The sequence below is a fragment of the Apteryx mantelli genome, chromosome Z (genome assembly GCF_036417845.1).
Source record: "Apteryx mantelli isolate bAptMan1 chromosome Z, bAptMan1.hap1, whole genome shotgun sequence".
NCBI classification, from domain to species: Eukaryota; Metazoa; Chordata; class Aves; order Apterygiformes; family Apterygidae; genus Apteryx; species Apteryx mantelli.
In genome coordinates, this window is record NC_090020.1 from 38,026,860 (window position 1) to 38,048,781 (window position 21,922).

At 35.1% G+C, this 21,922-nt stretch overlaps 1 protein-coding gene across 1 annotated transcript in view; it reads right to left on the reverse strand.

The window, feature by feature from the left end:
* Nucleotides 1–4,737: 4,737 nt before the first annotated feature.
* Nucleotides 4,738–21,922, reverse strand: part of LOC106487961 (long-chain fatty acid transport protein 6-like) — a 39,727-nt gene continuing 22,542 nt past the window's right edge. The window contains exons 5-10 of the mRNA XM_067315401.1: nucleotides 19,752–19,946; nucleotides 11,044–11,134; nucleotides 10,439–10,637; nucleotides 9,732–9,829; nucleotides 8,099–8,229; nucleotides 4,738–5,787 (exon numbers count right to left, since the gene is read on the reverse strand). Coding sequence (XP_067171502.1) covers nucleotides 5,611–5,787; nucleotides 8,099–8,229; nucleotides 9,732–9,829; nucleotides 10,439–10,637; nucleotides 11,044–11,134; nucleotides 19,752–19,946 — 891 coding nt within the window. The 3' untranslated portion in view covers nucleotides 4,738–5,610. The remainder of the gene's footprint in view (nucleotides 5,788–8,098; nucleotides 8,230–9,731; nucleotides 9,830–10,438; nucleotides 10,638–11,043; nucleotides 11,135–19,751; nucleotides 19,947–21,922) is intronic.

A 21,922-nucleotide genomic window follows, 5' to 3' on the forward strand; every position in this document is an offset into this window, starting at 1 on the left:
TGTACTACAAATTTTTGTTGTTAGGAAAAACTTGTCTTGTAGTAAAAGGAAGAAAAAAACTTTACAGTTCTGAAAACTGGACATATTTTTCAAAGAACTGTTTCTGGGTGACTCTAGTCTTAATGTCACAGCAAATATATAATTCTCTTGCAGCTTAAGAAACATTTAAACAGTACTATTTTTTCAATAAAGTGACATAAAAATGAATCATGCTCTCATTTTAATATACTAAATTCAGCAGACTGTATGCTGTTTAGTGTATTACTTCTATTGATTTCACTCTGTCTGCACAGTTTCAAGGCTCTGCAGACTTTTGCACTGAAAATACCTAACAGCTTTATTAAACAGAGAAATGATGCTGGTGAAACAAGGTGAGATACTATGGTTCATGGGATGCAGAAGGAATGATTTCTGTAGAAATGCTGCAGATCACTGAATACCCCCATTCTGAAGCTACTAACATTTCACTGATCATGCTCATTCAGTCTTGGAAACTGCTTCTGGAGAACTCCTTTTCTGACTCTGGTCACTTCTCTGGTTTTGGTCACCAAAGCAAGGCAGAGATTATTTTACACAGGTCACATATTCTTTAAGAAAAACAGTAATTGTACAGAACATCATGTAGAAAAGTTAAAGAAAAATACTGGATCAACATTTTCAGTAGGGAGGGTTGATTTTCATTTAATATTATGAGATAGATGAACAAAGTGAGGCATCTTAGGCTATTGTTTTGACCATACTTTGCTTTCTAGTATGACACATTCCTCCAATGAAATTTAGGTTTTATATAACACAAGAGGAAGCCAAAAGGTCTTTAAAAATCATCTGTATGTTTGGAGAGCACTTACTGCCTGAAGCTATTTCAGAATATACCTGACAAATGGCATAGGGCATAGGCAATTTGTCATTGTAGCGGAGCCTAGTATAAAAATGGGCTCAGACAATGGTGAGTCACGCTTAATGTTTTTTTGAGCATAAGAATATCCCAACAAAACCAGTTTGTTAATGGCAGATTACAGGTATTTGTATAGATGTAAACTTCTCTTCACAGAAATTGGATTTGGCCAGCAAAATAGAAATGGAATCTTTTTGCTTATACTACAGAGAGGTTTTATACATCTTACTAGGGAATATGGCTTTGTTACGACAGTGGTGTATGACAGATTATAGTGCTTTCGTTTATCATCAACAAATAGTTTCCTCTCCTACCTGTTATTTATAATTCTAATGAAATGCTTGGATAGAAAACGAGCTGAATGTGTATGGCCATCATTTTGCCAGCAATTTGTAGAATTACAAACACTTGCAAAAAAATTATTTTTTGTATAATTCCAATCTGCGTGCTCCCAGCAAACTAGGATTAGATTCCTAAGTACTGGCAGGAGTAGGATTTAAGACATAATCCTCTCCTCACTATTCCCTACTAGTAGATTTAGGCAGTTCTTGCTCTGTGAGCTCACTTTTGCAGATGCTATTCTCAGGCATATAACTTTCCTCTTACATTTTGTAAGGAGCTGTCAAACCACCCAAAGTGAGATCTGTGAATTCCACTAAGCATCTGAGCTCTTGAATAAGGCACTGAAACAATGGCTGTAGCAGCTCTGTTTCCTTCAGCTATTTAGCCTCAAAGATGAGGAACACTTGTTCCTAATTAAGCCATTTAATGGCATCAAATAAAGGAGAAACATAGATCTCATTTGCTGCAGGATATAAATATGCTTACAAGTACATAAAAAGATGGTAACGGTATTTATAACAGGAAGCGTTCTAAGCAGCAGAGCTTCAAACTGTGGTGTGCCTTTGGAACTTAATCCAGACTTTTCCAAAATAATAGTCTCTTTGTATCCGAGTTTGATTTGGGCTATTACAGAGATCAGGATCGACTTACGAAATCCGGGGTACTGTTCAAATTTTCATAGCTAATGTTTTGATTCAGGGTTTTTTTTTTTTAAGAATTTTCACAGCCTAAGGACTCCATTCCACTTTCTAACGAAACCTTACATAGCCAGAAGCGCTACTCTCTACCTGAAAGTGGTAAAGAGTTTGAAACCTCCTCTTTCCTCCCTGGATCTCACTATATCTGATTGGCTTAGTCACCTCCAGTTCCCAATGTTACAGGGCATTATGAATTGCAGATAATGGCAGTCTTTAAGAGGTGTATTTTTCACTTACATACACCTGTTCACTTATTTAGAACAACAGTAGAATTATCAACTACAAGTATTATTTCATTGCAAGGTTAGTGAAGTGGAAAACAATCTACAGTGCGTGCCATTCTGTCTAAAGCTAAGAGCAGTCTGTTTTTTAGAGGCTGACACACAACGTACTTTTTAAGTTTAAACCTCCACTTTGACATTTTGAATCAGTGACATCATTAGATTTTTATGCATCCACCAAAGAAGACAATCAATAGTTTATTGATGGGAGATTACATTTGTTTATTCTAATCTCTCTCTCTCTCTCTCTCTTTTTTTTTTTAATATGTGAGGTTAGCAGGGCAGCTCTCCATCCACACCCTAGCCACTTCTTTTGCCACTACCACACAAAATGAAACTTCCAGGGCAAATACTGGTGTACAGTTTTGCAGCAACGCTCAAGACCTCAGCCTGTTCTGCATGTTGATCTGGGCATGAGGGTAGGGAGAGAACAGGTTGGTACAAATATTTCAGCTGTTTTATTCTGAAAGTAAGGGCCTTCTTCGTGTTTTGCATAAACATCATTATCATTCAGGCTAACTTCAGTGCCAGTTCAGTAATTTACATCTCCTTGGGAAATGTGACAATTTGCTGTAGCATGCTTCTGTTCATCTGCTGGCACCTAACCTACTTGCTAAAAGAAAGAATTACTGAACTACAAATAATATACTGTTTTTCCTTTAGGAAAAACGGAGCCTACAGCTCTGTATCTTTTCCTGCATCACAACCATCCTACCTCTGGAGATGGGTACAGGACAGAACTCTTTTAGTACCCCTTGAAAATAGGCAGATTGTCCAGACTGTCAAGGTTATGCTAAGGAGTAGAGGGGAGTTGCTGCCGTGACACAAATACAGGCTATTCAAGCCAGCTAAGTTGGGAAAGTCTTACTGCTCCTATAATACACTGTAGAGCTGGGAATCACCAATCAGCTGCCCTAGTAGTGGCTAAAGCATGAAAGGTAGCCCATATGCCTTTTTCTTCCTCTAGTGCTTTCTTCTCTCTTCCCCCAACCTCCCCACACAGCAACATTCTTCACTACATCTTGGATACTTGACGTGTAAGCCACTGAATGATGACACTCCCAAACATCTTTTTCATTCCGTTTTTTTGTATAGGAAGTATTTTTTGTATCTCCTTGTCTTTTATCTTCATGTTTTTTTTTCTCTTTCCTGTTCTATCTAAGTGGTAGGACCTTTTCATTAATGCCAAGAATAGGATCAAATTTTGTAGCAAAATTTAAAAAGTGGTAAATCCAATACCAAAATTGAATTAAAAATGGTAGCAATGAGTATTTGATTTCATTACGTTAGTTTATGTTCTATTACAAGATTACTGTTATATTATTACAAGGTTCTATTACAAGATCAACATGCTACTGAAGATCTCAGACACTAATTTTTAAAAAGTTCTTTAAAATATATTATTTGCCATAGGAGCTGCATCATTTTTATAAATAAATAATAAGAGATAAATAAATATAATAAAAAAGGAATGAAAAATAAATAATAAATAAATATTGTAATAAATAGAAAGGGATCCTGAAGTATTGTCAGCATATAATTAAGGTTAAATGGGCATAAGAGGTAAAATAGTGTTTGATTTAAGCAACCAATGCTTTGCTCAAAATTATAAACTAATTTGCAAAGTTGTGTTTAATTTGATTATAAACACTTGGTTCTTAAATTTGCAGTCCATGACTAGAAGAGTGCAACTATGACCAGAACAGAGTAATGGTATTCAGGACCAATTGAATTAGCAGCAAAAAGAACAGCTTTCTGTTATAGACAGCGGTTATGGGAACTACAAAAAGAAAGAGATATAAAACTGCTCAGGAAATGCTAGACTGGTGGTGCCTTCCATCCTTACCCGGCAGTCCTCTCCTTTCCCTGTTATCTACGCATTTCTTAATCTTTTATGTCAACATCCACCATAAAGCTGCTTTGTCAATTGCAAAATTGCCAGCTCACTTATTTGTACTGACAATCCCATAAAGAATATGGGATTCAGGAACATATGCAAGCTATAGTCCTTTGTATAATTTTTACTGCATCCTTGGTGGGCATTTTTAAGGAAAATCAATGAAAATGATAACCAAAAATTAAGAGTTGACACAACTTCAATAAAGGTCTAACATCTTGTTTAAAAACAAAATTGAAAGAAAAAAAATGAAATTTTAAAGTAATTACATCCTAATCTGTTATGATAGGGCATTTTCATTCCACAGTCATGCTGGAAAAGTGACTTCTGATGTTTGGTGTTGAACAGAATCTCCCTCACAGTATGCTACAATACTGCTTCTGGCTGTTAGGACACTGATGAAAGCTGGCATCACAATCCATTAGAGGAGAACATTGTCCCCATGTTTTTGCTGCGTGAGCAGTATATCGGAACAAACACAAAACAGACGTAATACAGTCAGACTTAAATCAAACCAAGACACTGTGGAATATCTTTTAAATAAATTTATGCTTTATTTGAAAACTTTTAAAAAGCAGTATATTAGAACATGATTTAGAATTTTAAAATTTCTGCTATATTTTAGTACCCATAAAATAATAATCCCTAACAGTTAACAAGAGCGAGGAAGCTATTTGTTAGTCAATATGTATGATATAAAATGCTAATATTATTGTTTTAATCATTCTTTTTATGCTATAAGAGCTATTTTCCCCTTTAAGTATGCACATTGTCTCTGCCTGTGGCTGATCCGGTACTACACAAATTATAGAAGCATGGCCTGTCTTCAGAATCTGACAATCTAAACAGCCAGTTTACAAATAAAAGAAAGAGCATGGATTATGACAAAAAGTCTCAGCAGTGATGTTGGTATAAACCTTTTAGTTTCAGGTTTGTTTGGAGGGCATTTTCTCCTTCGTTCTCTTTCATCTTATGTTGCATCAAAGTCCTCTGCATAAGGGTTGTTTTTTCTTCCAACCACTTATCAAGTCTTTATTTCTTAAAATATATATTCATAAGGATATATATATGAAGTGGAAACTACAGTAGAAGAGATGTTTATGGCATGTTCTCTCTCTCAAAGTAATAACCTTCATCACCACATATTTCTCATTTTTTGAGTCCTTTTCTTCTACATATCATTCTGCGTATCCCTCGTTTTTATTTAGTACTAAGAAAAACTAGCAGACTCAGAGCATTTAAATTCCAGAATTAAGATAAAATAGATCTCAGACATGTTTTACAGGTCATTTGGTTATATTTGGTCTCAAGAGGTAGAAAATAATTAGTGATCAATAATGATCAAATGAGGAAAGATACAAGAGATACCTGCTTTTAAGTATCAAATATATAAAATGTTATTTTGGATAACTACATATAAATACTGGTGATTAATTTTATCACTTCTTGCACAGTAGCTCATATAGACTGACTCTTAGTAACCTAGCATTAGGTTCATTAAAGTTTCATTTGTCCAGATAAGATCCTCTCATGTACTTCTTTGGTTAACAAGACATATGCTTGCTTAGAACTATCTAAAAAATAAAGTGGATCAGTGATTGTAGATGGATTAAAACCTTCATCCACCAAATGAAATTTCTGTAGTTTGAAAGTTCCAGTCATTTCCATTGTTTCCTATGGAAGAAATAAAGATTTATTATTCAGTAGATAGACTGAGATCCTTTTCTTTTGCTCACATTCACATTTATTTTCAGAAGTTTACTTGATCTAAGAGTAATTCTATTTACTCTCATCACACATTTTGTACTGTTTTGTTCAAGCTTCTTTTTAATGTCAGTGTTTCCCTTAGGAAAAGGAGTGGGAGGCATCTCCAGTGAGAATTTTTTTTTTTTTGCTATTTAGTTTTTTTCTAAACTTTGTCTTGCTTTCCAATCACTTTGAACAATATAAAACTCCCCTCTTTCCTTCCCCTTTCCTTTCACTGCAGTCATGTCTAGTACACCTCCTTTTTCTTGTCTCCTGTCACAACAACAGACAACTTCCATCTGCCTTGTTTCTCTAACACATCCAGTTCTCCAGTAATTCCACTCCAGCTACCTACTCATTTCTTCTTACACTCCCACACTGGCCTGGTCCTTTCTACATTCAAAACAAATAAGATTTAGCCTTTTCCATCAAAAATTTCTGCTGCAGACACCACTAACCTCCCCAGTGAATGCCTTTTTTCATTTTCACCTCAAACGTCACTCAGCATATGATTTACAATCAGTCTTGGATTCAACAACTCCACTGTCGTTCTAGATGATTCCAGTTAAGTCTCTGCCATTGCACTCCATTTTTGCCTTAAATACTCCTGCCAAATTCCTAATGGCCTCTTTCTTACAAAATATTAGTGCAAGCATTGCTTATCTCCTTGAGCTGTTAGCAGCCCCCAATGCATTCATTAATTCTGCTCTTGACACTACCCCATGCTCCCTGGACTTCTGAGAGTTTGTTGCCTTCTGATTCTTCTCCTCTATCCTCCTATCCTCTCCCCCACACTTTATGACCTCTCTCTGTCATCTTCTCTTCTACCTTTACATTTACAAATATGCGTATGCTCTGCAAACAGAAAATAAAGTATCACCTCCAGCAATTCACAGAGCTGTATCTAATCCAGATCTACCTGCTCTGGTTGATCTAAAAAACTTTCTGACATATTCTAATGTATGATTACATATCAGATCAAGGTCAATGAGGTTTTAATTTCATTTTTTTTCCTTGAAGTTCCACCCACTACCTCCTTTCCTGATAAGAGAGCAATACAACAATTTACTCATCTGTAATGCGGGCATTTTAATTCAAATCTAATTCAGATGAAGCCAAGTTCCAGATACATCAAAGATTTAGATTCCTTCTGCACAGCATCTCTGTGATAAAGGCTTTTCTGTACATATGAATAGCAATTTATCTAGTCTAGGTTCTCATCATTTCATTAACTGATGGCTGCAACATTCTCAACTGTATTCTTGCTTGTTCATATCAGAATGCTACTGCAAAGAATATCTTCCTAGACTTAATGAAATATATTTTTTCAATTTCCATCTCTGATTGGCCCAGAGTGCTAACATAACCTGTGTTCTCTTTTCAAATAACCATCTGTTTTTTCTCATCTTCCCCTCAGACTTAGGAGACTTCCTTCATAAACATCTTCAAAAACATTTTGCTGCTTGCCTTTGTCATGATGTTTCCAAAACACTTATTGAAAGTTAAGATGCTGATAAGCAATAGTGTGTGTTTTCTATACCCATCCCTTTTTTTCTAGCCATATATAGTCTCTTATATTACATTTAAATTATGAACTCTTTGAGGGAGGGACTAATTTTTTATGCCAAACTGGACAGCAACCACAGCAAGGTACTAGTACACAATTAGGGATGATAGGCACTCTAATGATAATGATGGTGGCAATAATAAACACTTTTAATTCGGAAACAATAAATATGGTACATTTGTTAATGCTTTAACCTTTTTGCAGCTGTATTACACTGCAAATAACATCTCATCTGTTGTGCATTATCAGTGTGTCTCCTGCTTTAGCTTTACTTCTCTGCTCTCTCGTTTCTACTAAATAAAATGGATTTTAGATTATTTTCTCCAGATGCACTGGTTCTCATTTTACTAATCTGAATCTTTTTGTTTGTGCTTCTAATCTCCCTAAATCCTTTTGTATGATCTCTATCCTTACAGATACATGCAGTTCCTCCCAGTTTAACATAATCTGCAAATTGCATTATGTGTTTGTGTAATTCCTCTTCTAAGACCTCATTAATGAAGATAGTAAATAGGACCAGTTCACAAAATACTAAAAAACTAAAAAACTAAATTACGTGATACGTGAGCAAACACTTTCTTTCTGTTTGCCATACTGACTTTTATTCGTTTAACCATTGCTATGTTTACACGATGTAGATGTTTATATGCATGGTGCAGTAATGCAGTTTACCTGCACTCTTAAGAAGAGAGGACAGGCATAACTTGGTAGATAGGTCACAACTTGCTTATACATTTGCTCCAAGTCCAATGTTGTATTCTCCTTTAAAATAAGAGAGGCCATTCCTGCTTTTCCTTCATGAGCTGGAGGAAAGGAAGGGAGACATAAAATTTTAAAGATTAATAAAATTTAGATTTTTGTCATTAACCTTAATTTAAAAAAAAACTATAGCACATGAATAAACTGACAATAACATATCATTTTCTGAGTTTCAGTAACACAAAAAAATTGTATTTATATTTTATATGGTATTGCATCTTTTTGGAGATTGAGCTGTTAAAGTTAAGAAATAATGCCATAAACAAGTTAGGTGGTTAAGCATAAATAGAGTACCATCTATCTGTGTTCAGTATTCATCAATACATGTTGATAAACATCAATACCATCCCTCTCTCTCAAAAACAGAGCACTGAGCCTCTTTCCCAGATTTGCCAATTATGTCTTCTCATCAGTTTTAGTTTTTCTCTCTTGGCAGTCTCTTCTGTCAAGGCTGTGGATCTGAATGTTTTTGGCTGAGAGAGCGATCAGAAGTGTCAAGAAGTTCTAACTGGTTTGTTTGGGAAGGGAGACAGCACTTTGGGTCTATGGGAAAGACTGAAACAGGTAAAATATTATAAAAACAATAAACTTCAGCATTCAAAGTAACTGCTCATTTTAACTATCAGCTAGCAATAACAACAGAGACATTCCACCATTGCCTCCTTACAATCCTTTTCTGGTAATGCTACAGCTTTTGTGGTGAAATTGTTTTGTGCATGTTTAACTACAATTATCAAGACAGTGTCACATAAACTGGTTCAGTTATTTCTTTATAAAGGTAAGAATCTGCAGGTAAAAGTTGTATATAAAATGAGAAGCCCTCATGTTTTAATCTTGAGTCTACTTTTCAGTTACTCTTCTTTATTACGATTTTTCTTGTGTGGTGGTCTTAAAATAGGGGTAAATGACACCTTTATCAAATTTAAAACTCTTTTATCATTCAAGAATATTCTAAAGAGGATTTAGCATGAATGGAAATCAGGCCCAGATTTCTGCATGACAATTAACTAAAGAAAAAAATTATTGAGAAGAAATTATATTCTTTTCTTTCTTAGTATATAGTTTATTTGTTTTCTTCTCCTCTTCTCTCTTATCTGGTCCTTGGTTTTTGAAAAATTCCTGTTTATAGATGGTTTATTAGGCTCGGTTAAAGTGAATTAAGACAGGAAAATTGCTTCACTTAGTAATGAATATACTTTTCTTTAGAATAACTTTAATTTTTAGCTTGTTGACGTGATTTTATTCTGACACATAGATATGTGGATTTTCCACAGATGTGAATTTAATAACACTTTAAACTAAATTATGTAGCTATCACAAATTCGTGGAAAAATAGCTTTTCAAAAATACACATCAAAAGGCATGATTAACTGGCTCATTCACAATCTGTTGGTATTTTTATTATCTGCAGCTCCATTTTAGCTAGGTATTAAACAGCTAACTCTATCAGAAATGATTCATAGGTCTATAACATGAAATAAAAGTTATGAGCGTTAACAACAAAACCTTGAGGAAAAAAAGACCACACAGCTAATGCTTCTCTTACCTGGCACAGATACACCATACACATTTGCTTCTTGTATGAAGTCCAACATTACAATCACATCAGAAACTTCAGTGGTTGCAACATTCTCCCCTTTCCATCTAAAACAAGTGAAAAAATAATTTAATCGCATGCAACCATATGGACATCTGTGCTTAAAAACATTAACTTTACTAGGAACTCATTCATTTTAGATTAATAACTCCTTCTATTTGTTCCAACTTGTCACCTTTGTTTAGCGGTCTGATCACCGGAAGACAGCATCTGTCATTGAAATGGGACTGGATATTAGATATCACTTCAAAGGACAATGAAAGCTCATCATAATCTCATGTAACGGTTTTCAAAACTTTGACATACATCTAAACATGTCAAATGTGACCATTCTTCAGTATTTGACACATTTTTCTCTAATTTGGTATCCAGCTCTCCTAGCTCCCAACCAATCTATCATTTGTTAGTATGCTCATTAGAAAGAATGTTCAAAAAGCTGTAATTCATACCAAACCTTCTGAAAATTAGATAGCCAGCTCTGCAGGTGCATTATTTACAAAATTAAGCCCCTATCATCCACTTCAAAATTGTTATAAACTATATCAAGACAGTTATAAATCAAACACTCATGGCTGAAAACAAATAAAACAGTATTATTCTATTCTGTACATCTATGCTTTTTAATGAAGAAATGTAATAAGAAACAATGATTATACCTGAAGGTGTCTCCAATCCTGTCCCAAAAATAAAGAAAATTCTCTTGGTCTTGAACCATTAGATCCCCAGTATTAAAATAAATATCTCCTTTCCTAAACACATCACAGAGTAATTTCTTTTCTGTGTGTCTCTTATTGCCAGCATAACCGAAGAAGGGGTTCTTTGCATTCACTTTGGAAATGAGAAGACCAGCCTCACCTACACAGAGAAGTTGAAATGAATGTAAACATAAGATATCATTGTATATTTCCTGTATTTTACCTTAATGTTAATTTGCTACACATAATTTTAAAAGACCACGAGCCACGTTTGGCAGGGTTCTTTCAGTAGGCATGACGCTATAATAGCAACTTACCTGTTTCTACTGCTTTGCAACTTGTGTAGTCACCCTTAGATGCAAAGTGACTGTTCTTTTGATGTCAGCACAGCTTTAATACTGCTCTGCCTTAGATCAAGAAACATACTGCTTTTGTAAGAGTAAAGAGTAAAAGTTGATGTTGGCGTAGCACAGTAATGCAGTAGCAAGGCTCCTTAAAAAAAAAATCTCTAGAGTACTTGTATTAAAATCAAAAGGCTATTGTATCCTATTATAATGCATACTTACCTTTCTTAACTTTCTCGCACCAACCATGCTTATTTCTAACAGGTTCATCTTTTTGGAAATCATACTTGATTAAATCAAATGAGAAGAAAAGCTAAAAAAGGGGGAAAGGGTCATCAGTTATTAATATACACAGTGACATCTGGTGGCAGCAAATATAAGCAAGGAAACCATTTTTTTTATTGCAGTCTTGCTTGTCAAAATGTTGAATGCAGTTTCATTTAAAACCGCAAAATATTCTGTATGAAAACTTAGACAATTTGCTGGAGAAAAGTAACATCAGAACATTTTAATAATCTTGTAATGTTCAAAAATACTTGGTGAAAACACAGATCTGTAATTTTGTTCATTTTCATACAACTGAGTTGTGGGACCCAAAGCTACTCCTGGAACCAGATTCTTTTCTGATTTTAATCAGAATAGCTCCTGTGACTACTCAGGAATGCCAGTTTGTAACCTAGAAGATCAGGCTCACAGGTTCAGTGAGGTTGTTTGTTACTGAAGCTGTGTCTGGAGACACCATTACAAAATATTGGAAAATAAATCTCTGGCTAAATCAGCAGCAATATAATTTGGTATCCTGTTTCACTACACTTGATGAGGCTCAGGTTTTACCTGCCTGGCGTAGCGTTGTGTTGGATGCAACACCGCAAGAAGGATTTGCTAAGCAGCAGTCTGTATTTGCTAAGCATTCTCGGGGCTTTCTGGTTCCTAACACAACACGCACAGCCAAGGTCTCCACCTGCTTACAGAGGGAAACGTGCTCCCTGTTGTGCTTTATTCTTGCTTAACTAGCCTCAGTCCTTCCCTCTGGCGTTCTCAGATTGCCACATCCTGGAGAGCGCTACCATCGGCACCACCAGAAAGAGATGTATTCCCAGGTCATTTGATGTGATTATGTAGTTGTGTGCATTCCATAGACATGTCAGGGTTAGTCCTACCTGCCTTTGAAATACCGTGAACCCTTGAGCACAAACGCTGCTGACTTGGCTGGCCACCTGCGTGGGCTTACACAACTAGCCTCCCTCTTGTACGAGGCTCACAAAGCGTGTGGCACTGGGGAAGTGGATGGAGAAGGCAACTTATTTGTAGCAACACTAGGTATCACAACCCTTCTTTTCTCTAAGTATGCAGGGTCTGACTCTCATTTGTTTTTCCACTCTGATAGAAATCCAAATTAGACCTAAGAGACCTATACCTGATACTGTATGGACCACTGTGTTTGCAGTTATTTTCCTAAGGATTCAATTTGCCCAGCTCTGGAGTCTTCTCATTTCCCTTTTGTAAAGAATCGTATCAGGAATGTATTTCATCATGACTAGGCTAACCAAGGATATATAATTATCTTCTTCTGGAAAAATCTTGGCATGCCAAGTAGAAAAAAACAAAAAACTGTCACTATACACCTGTATTTCTTACTAGCAAGAAATGAAATGTAATTGAAGGATGGCATTATGAAGGTGACTAAAGTAATGGGTAGGATGCCAAAACATAAATCCCTTCACTTTTCTGCAATTAATTAGGATGCAGAGTTACATAATGATTTTATCCTAATTTTAAATCTTGCTGCAGCTATATCACATCACTTTGTTCTCAAGGATGTCTGAATAAATAGCAACTTGAAGCCAAACATTAAGCATGCAGATTCAGCCTCACACAGACAAACTTGATCTGCTGAGTCTTGTCAAAATTCACTACTGTATCTCGTTTCTCCCCAAAGTCTGAAACAAAAAGATATTTTTAACTGTTGGTCAAAGGAACAAGGTTGTAGTGTGAAAATTCAAGTCATGATCCAAGAATCTGACACTCTTTTCTAATAAAGTGAAGGGGAAATTTTTTATAAATACAGACTAACATTTAGCAAAGTCATGAATTTGAAAGTTAAAGAGTTTATTTTAATTAGAACTAACTATACTATTCTTGGTAGAACAGACTGGGAGGTATTCATAATAAATGGAAGGGGGTTTTTTTCCTTGGGATCTCTTCTTTGGCTCTATCCACTTAATTTCTATTCTTTTTGACTTTCTTTTTACACATTGATATTTACTATTTTGATAGATTTTATATGACAGACCAAATGCAGTGAAAAACATAAATAACAACAATGAAATAGTATAAAATGAAATGTTATTCTGATATTTTTCATTAGAGCACAAGTGAGTGCCCTGTTCAGTTCCATTTTTATCTGTTCATTGCTTCAAAGCTTAATAGCTGTATTTTGCCAATGTATTAGTCTGATGCATTATTTTTAAGTTGTTTTAAATACTTAGAAGTTTTAATTAGGTACGTGAGATCATCTAACAAAGGCTGTTGCAAGTTTTGCTATTTATTTTTCTGCTTACATCTTTTAGTGCCTGCAACTTTAGTATTAACTATGCCAATTCCGGTTAGCTCTTTGAAATAATAGACATGCAAATATGCAATTAAAATAAGAAGAAAACAACACATGTTGCATCAGACCTGTACAATGAAACTGGATGCTAACATATATTTTGTGCAAACAACTGTCTCTATGCAAACAGCTTTCTTTTCATGTTGAATATTAGAAAATGCAAGCACTAGAGCAAAGCATGTAGTCTGGCTACAGGCATATATCAGTTTTATCTCATTATTTGAAATTATTGGAAAAGAGGGCCTAAACTATTGAAGCATTACCACATTATTCTCACAGTGTACTGAATACAGTGTTCATCTATTTTTGTCTGTACTTTATTCCCTAAAGCACCATGTAAATGTATCTAACAAAACCCCACCATTTGATTAGTTGAAACTTGCAATGAGCTGAACTGCAACAGCACTGTCTATTACTATGCTGCTTGGAGCTTATCTAACAACGACATCACGTAACCCTATTTATTTTTTAAACAGTGTGATTGGAAATAAGTGAGTTTAAATATTGTTTTGAAAATAGTTTTGAAATTCTTAAAGTTTAAACTTATAAAGAATGATCAGAGAAGCTTCCTCAGAGAAATATCACAGGCTATTACATTTTATTTAGTTTCTTATTTGTTTTAAAGGTGATATAGTATGAATTCTCTGTGAGAATATCTGTTTATAAAATAAAGTGTTACAATTATCAGACTTAAGTCCAACCATCTTGATAAAGTGTAATGTTAGAAAACAAAGTCTGAAGCACAGCAACATCATATCTTACCTATGTTTTTAAAATATACTTGTAATGTTTTATTTATGCTGAAGGACTAGATGTGCAGGTCCTCCGCACACTTAGGTTAGCTAAAGTAAGCAAAACCAAGCAAAAAAGCTTTTAAAACTAAGCTTGATATTAACTGAACCACTACATAATATTATAAGAAGATATCTTGGAATATACTTGAAGTACCTTAGATTATTTTAGCTCAAAACTAAAAGCTCAAGAGCAGCAGCAACAACACTAGTTTTCAGATATTATGTTTTAGCCTTTGCTGTCCACTGGGCCCTGAACTTAAGTGCTTCGATTGCTTGGATTAACACATATCGACGTTTGTTCTGTGAATATAGTTTTCCAGGGTCTTAAGATTTGGCTAAACTTGACCTCAAATTTTGCTTTTATGTTAAAATGCATCTCTTCTGCCATTTAAGTTCTATGGCTATCTGAAAAAAGTGCATAATACCCATTCTGCATTGTTGTGTGGATGGAAAAATGTTTTATCTGTTGAAATGATTTTTAATTTGTTTTATTTCCATTTGCCATAAGATAAGATTTAAACATTTTTCAGCTCACATCTGATTCTAATCCATTCAATTCTGAGTACGAGAGATTTAGATTCCCGCAATACTTGGGATATTTAGGTTTAAAATAATAATAATAAAAAAATTATAAATAAAGTTCGGAACATGGATTTTTTACATGCCTTTTTTCAGGAGGACTCATCATGGACTAATTTTAGCCCTTATTAAAAGCTTCCTTGGATCTCATTAGTCCCACTCTCCCATTACATCTTCTCTGTTGTCACACAGAATATATTTTAAGTGCAAGACAGGGATTTAACATACATATTTAATAAGTGCTATTGAGAGTCTTACAGCTTTTTCCCATATCACATTTTTATATCTATATAATGTATATCATACAAGATTTATATTAATCATTAACTATGTGCATATGAATGTCAAGCGTAAATATTAAACAGTAATGTACTATATTATTATGTTAATCTATACACTATCTTCTTTGTAAAACATTTCAAGAGGTACAGCTAAAAAGCTATTCAGAGGTTTATACTGTTCTATTCATCAAGTCTACATGGACATCCTTACTGAAGGATTTATTCGTGTATCACAGTGATGCTTTCAAGCACATAAACCAATCCCTCTTATATAAGTAGTGTGAAAATAAGTGCAAGCAAGAACGCTGCCTTGAGTCAGCACTTCACACGCAGTGGCTTGTGTGGGTTGCACCTGTTATTGTCTCTTCCAAATTATTTATGAAAGTAATGTGTTATGGAGAACACTGATATTGATCATCAGTGTTCACTCCCCTCCCTCCCTCCCTTTTTTGGCAGTTAATGACAGAAAACTCCCTTTCATCATTCTGGGAGCTCAGTTTGTCTTTTACAGTGCAGCTATAACTTTTATCTGCATTTCACCTTTAGTAACTGTGCCAATGTCACTGCTTATGGCCAAAATGCCTTCCTATTTTTCTTTTTTCCCACGAAAAATCTTAGACTTTGAACCTACCTCCTGTTATTCTGGGTAGTCTCAATATCTGTATGTATGGAGTTTTATACTGCATTTACTTTATTCTGACTGTGTAACTGCACCAGAGTGTGTTTCCTCTATCTCCTTTGCTATATCACGTTATCACACAACTCTTTTTTCCCCTTTCTCAGTTTTCTTTCTCTTCCCAGTTCAAGAAGAAGGTATTTAGGAAATCCCCAGAGAGTATATCTGAGGATCTCTCCTTACATTGCTCCACATGTCAAGGGAATAAGGTTTCAAAAAGAGTTATAGCAGTTTTTTTTTCTCTTCTCAAATTTCAGTAATGTTCCCTGCTCCCTCAGACAACTGTATTGACAGAAACACTTAGGAGTTGGGTGCCTGGGCCTTTTCCTGTGCCATTCCCTGGTTTCCACCAGTAGACAGTCTCCCTTGCCAACTTCAGATCATTCAAGGGTCAGAGAAACAGAAATAAAGCTGTTCTCCTTTACATACTGCTAGATGTTCAGTGGATGTCATTCAGAGTAAAGTAAAACAAACACAGCGGTTCTATTGCAAAATGCATTGTCCGATGATTGAAACCTGTAAAATGTATTTTTAAAAAAAAACAACAAAAGCCTGAACTCAGTCCAAACTAACTTATCTAAAGCATTATAATACAGAGCCAGTTTGTGTCACAGTACTCAATTGCAGAGTAATCAAAAACACATACAAAAGAAGGTCCCCAAACTTCAGTTTTTGTATCTCTTTAACAATGTGAAAATAACAAAAGGTACATGTTATGATATTTTTTAACATTCCTTCACTCTCTCTCAACCGCTTCTAGGCTTTTCTTTTCTGAAACTGCACTAAACCTAACCAAGCCCTGGTTCATGTGAACACTACTCTGTTTCAACATATGGGGGAGCTGGCTGCTCCTGCAAACTGCAAAGTGGCATGAAGCAGATTGAAGGAACTGTCATTCCAGCGAGACTGCACGGGTGACAGCCTCAGAGCCCCAGCAGTTGCAGATTCTTTCTTTGGAGGACTTTTAATATGACACGTGTAACTACTCTAATATAAAAAAAGATATATTAATATGCCATGTTGTTCCACTGACAAAGATTCTTTCAAAGAGAGAGAGGTCAGGCAGCCCTAAATGTTCTGCCTCAAGACATATTACTTATGAAAAAAGTCCTGATGGAGCTCTGGAGAAGTACTTGAAAACTCCTCCATTTGGAAGATATTTGGGACAGATCTATTCCCATATAAAACCGGTCATATAATCCACCCACCAATGTGGCTAGACACACCATGCCCATGTAATGAGAACGAGGCCATTTGTCTCCACATTGGATCTGGTTTTCAGTGACAACCTTTATTCTCCTCTCAGACTCTACAGACACCGAATGCCAAATTTATGTACATTAGTGTAGCGGTTGGGAGCCATATACCACAGGCCCCTGTGGAGAACGGTAATAGCTAAATATTTAGCCTGCTTACAAATATGTGCTTTAGTTACCTTCCTTAGAACAGAAAGTACAGAAATAACTGCTGAATTCTTACTGTAGATTTATTTCTGGGGAAAACAGAGTATTGACAAAGACAGAATATAAATTGATTTCAAAGCCAAGCCAAATGCAATGAACGGCTTTTTTCCGGTTCATAAAATATCTTATGGTCTTTCCATATTTGTACTGAGTAAGCAGGGGGACAATCCATAATTATCTTAACAGACTATATTGCTGTTTCCATAGACTAAAATAGTTCCAGCTTGGAATTATATATAAATTACAGCAAAAATGTCTAGTGAGGTCAAGTATACAGTTACAACTACATTTATTTTTTAACTGCAGTTTGCAGGAGCTATTTTTTTCTCATTTGCAGTGACTAACTCAAATCTAAGCAGTCTCAAGTCTAATAATTAAAGAGAAACAAGTAGCACATTTCATGTGCAAGAAAAACAAAATATTAATCTTCCTTTCAGAAATACAAACAGCATTTATTGATATATGAAATGCCAATATTAACACATGCAAAATATCACACTCCACACATTAGGTTGTTTAAAATACAGAAAAATAAATCAATGAATAGATAACCTCAGGCCTAATCCTTTATCTGCTGTAACCTATACATGGCATTTCCAGAAGATTAATGACTTATGACAAAACTCTGTCACAAGTTGTGAAATTCTGAAAACAAGTTTACTCAGGCTTGGAACAAAAGTAAAATTTTATAAGATTTCTAAGAAAAAAAAAGATTTAAAAAGAATTAAAGCACGTGGCTTAGAAAAGTCTGAAACAAATGTGACCACAAGCTCTAAGGTTCCTCATTCTGCTTCTGCTCCCTAAATTCTAGATACCTGGTGTTGTACAGTGGATCTGCACCTTTCTAGAGGTCCTCACAGGCATCTGAACCAGACATCCACTGTGCCTACTGCAGAATATAGATCATGTACAACTCAGAAAAGGAGCAGAGTAAATCTGCTGAGTTTGCCAAGCTCTGAACGGTTTCTCAAAAACATGTTCTCTCTTGTGGTCTCTTTCTGAGTGTTTCCAGGTTCCTCCCTGCAGAGTCTGGAGCTGAGACCTAGGCTCCCAGGTCCCTGTCCCTGAAGGGAAGATTTGGGAATTCTTCTGGGCTCTGAATTGTAAAGTAGTCTGTGTAGTGATGCTGTATTGAAGTTGTGGACCCTGAACCTATGCTGTCTAGAAAGTTATTTGCACTTCATTAGAACTTATCTTGAACAGATGTGTTTCCAAACAATATTTTAACATCTTTCTGTGAAAACAGTTTTGTCAGAACATTTTACTACCAGTTTGCCTCAGGAGAGCACAAATGCCACTTATATCAGCAGGACTTGTGTTCATCAACAGGCATCTCAATTCCTTTTGCAAATTATAGCCTGTCCATGTAGTCCTGTTTATTTCAAGAAGAGTAAAAATGGGCATAAACAACAAGATAAAGTGAAATAAGCAGTCTCCTTGCTAGAAAGTCTTAATAAGACATCTTCTACTTCATTAGCTAAACCCTGGAACACACATTACTTACTGACCTCTCTAACCATTCAAGGGATGATATTAATAGGACACAAAGGGAAAATCCATCTGAATTTCTAGCTGGAATAAAAGGACGTGTGTGGAGACACAAGTTGTAAACTGACCCTCACATAATTCTTCCTCCTCATTTATTTTGAAGGAGGAAGGAGAAGACAGCATGTGTGATATTAATAACACTTATTGCTTTTCCCCCAAAACATGTAACCTGCATTGTCAAAGCTGATGAAATACAAAACAGAGACTATGCAGGAAATAGTGGAAATATATATTTTTTTGAATTTTAGTAAACTAGAGCAAACTAAATATAGCACACTTGGTAGATAAAGGGGCATGGAATTTTTAAATTAATACCACTGGAAAATACTGTGTATCATATGTAAATAATAGTGATTATATTTTTAACTTTTTATCTTTGAAATTTAGAAGTAATGAAACAGACTGGATGTAAAGTAGTTTGAGTTACTTGTACTTAACTGTACATAGGTATAAAATCTCTTAAAAGTATTTCTGCTTTTATTTTATTACTATTAATTCTTATTTATGCTAAATGTTTACATGTAGTATGCAATACAAATATATCCTTTGAAAACCGCTGTAAACGTATTCTGTGGAACACTAAATCAGGACATGGGACTTGTATGTATACTTCATTGATCGTAAATTCTTAGGTATTAAAACAAATCCAACTTCCTCTGTTATCCTTTAATATGGTAGAGATTTGGACTAACATTCAGAATCAACTCAAAGCTCTCAGAAGAGAAGACCTATTTGACACTCTTGAATTCTAAGAAAAATCTTGGTGTTCCTGCTGAACATTTGACTTGTTTTGGCAAGAAGCACTATCTGCAATACTTTGGTCGCTTCCAAGATTTTACAGGGTCAATTAAACTTGCAATAACTACATTAGAAAATTTACCTTGGACTTATGACTGCAGCTCTATAACCTGTAGTCAAACTGAGAAATACATTTGCCTTCAGCACTCCCTCCAAAGTAAAATAGAATTAAATAGTCACCTTATAAAAGAAGTTGGTACGTCCCACAGATCCAATTTGTCCTGTGTGGTTCATGAAACAAATGTTTCCTTCAGTAGCACCATAAAACTCACAGATCTTAACAGCACCAAATCGGTCTAAAAATTCTCTCCATACATCATTTCTTACTCCATTTCCAACTGCTAGGCGGACTTTGTGATTTTTTTCTCCCTCCTTCTGTTAAAAAAAAAAAAAAGGAATATTCTGATAACTGTATTTGACTGTTGCAAATATTATGGAAGAAATGTACCTGCTTAAATAAATCAAGTATAAAACATAAAAAAATAAGAACAACAACAGTTAAGAAGTTAAAGAAAGCTGGCATAGCGAGGCTACAACTACAGTGTAGCAAACTCTGCAATCAAAAACCTAATTATGTGTATGCCAATAACTACTGCACAAGCAAAATATTGCCTGAATAATGACTACATTAATTTATATAAGTACTTCCATATTTTAAAAGGTTTATCCTGTCACTCTTTTTCCACTTAGCACAATTAGGAAAATTGAAAGAATAGAGGAAGGCAGGCATTATTTCTGTCAAGGGACTAAAGTCAGCAGAGATTAATAGTTACTTTCTTGTATCTTCCGACTGGTTATAAGAAACAATGAAGATTTCATGCAATTGTAATTTCTGTTCCTTACTACTCAAACCATGTGAGTCATCTTCTGTATTTCTTTCAGGTTTAACACTTACTGGTTTTGTACAGTGTTACTTGGAATACATTATTTCCTAGTGATTCTCAGTCTTTACTGTTGTCAAATCTCATGTTTTATTACAAGAAACACGATAGTATATGTTCATCCACTTCAGTGAGACTCCCTAATTTTATGAATATATTCCTGAACCCTGTTACTGCAAGGAGCTCCTTAAAAATACATTCAGATTTAGGTTGAAACATTAGAAGGCGAAAGACCTAAAATGTATTTTTTTTACTGCACTGTTTTAAAATCAGGCTCACTTTTTAATTGTTGCAAGTGCCAATACAGAATATTCTAGCAATGAGACAGCACAAATTAAATGTAGGAGTTTGGTATCATTTTTTATCACCTATATTTAAAATTGCATAGTGCTTTGGTATTGGTACACTGCCTGTATATACATATATTATATATATATATATATAAAGTTATATCTGTATATAACTCTTTCTCTGTGTATATATAATGATTATATCTGTACATATACTTTTTACAGAAAACAAAGTCCCTACTTTCTGTTCTTATATTCCAGTCTACTGCACCCCTCCCCACTGAGATCTGGTCAGTCTGCGCGCACGCCTTGAGATATCCAGGTGTGCTCATTGAAAGGAGAATCTTTAAACATTGTGTAGCTTAAAAACACAGAAGTGCCTACTGAATACATAGAAAGTACTGTTCCTCAGAGGCTTATGCCTTGGAAAAAATTCAGGGAGCTTTTCATGAGGATGGTAAATTGTCGCTTCTGTCACAAAAGGTGCACACAGAGCAACATTTCAAGTTCCTGCTCTAAATCGTGAAGATTAAGTTCTCTTCTTCCCTCTTCAGAATCAGTAACTCATAGGAGGAAGAAAAAGTCCTTTATTGATCTTGAATGATCCAGCAATGAATATGCAGATAGCTCTTAGCAGAGCAGGATCTTGTATAGCATTATCCTGCTATATTATCCAAAACTGCATCACTAACAAGCCTCCCTCTGTCACTAACCATTCTGTTCAATTACGCTTTTATGTCAACCCGATTCTTTCCTTTTTCTTTCTCCCCTCCTACCTTACTTTAGCTTCAACAGTCATTTCTAAACAGGTAATCACATATTTCATTAATTTCCTGTCAAATCATTATTAACATAAGCTGCATTATAAAGTGCAAGGAAACTGCAGGTGGACATGGCCAGTAACAAAGTTTCTACAATGGCCTAGAGAGGTAATTTTTTTGAGTGGTTTGATTTTTCAACTTCAAATGCAACAGTGTAGATTTTCATATTTCTGAAATAATGTTTATTACATTACACATTCACAGATCATTACACTGTCAATGAACAACAAATATATATATAATATATATATATATTTTTTAAGTGTTTCAGTCCTACTTTGAACTTTGTCAGGAAAGCTTTTAACCCTTTTTCCAGAAAATCATCCACTGTCTTAAGCTGTGATATGCGATATTTTCCT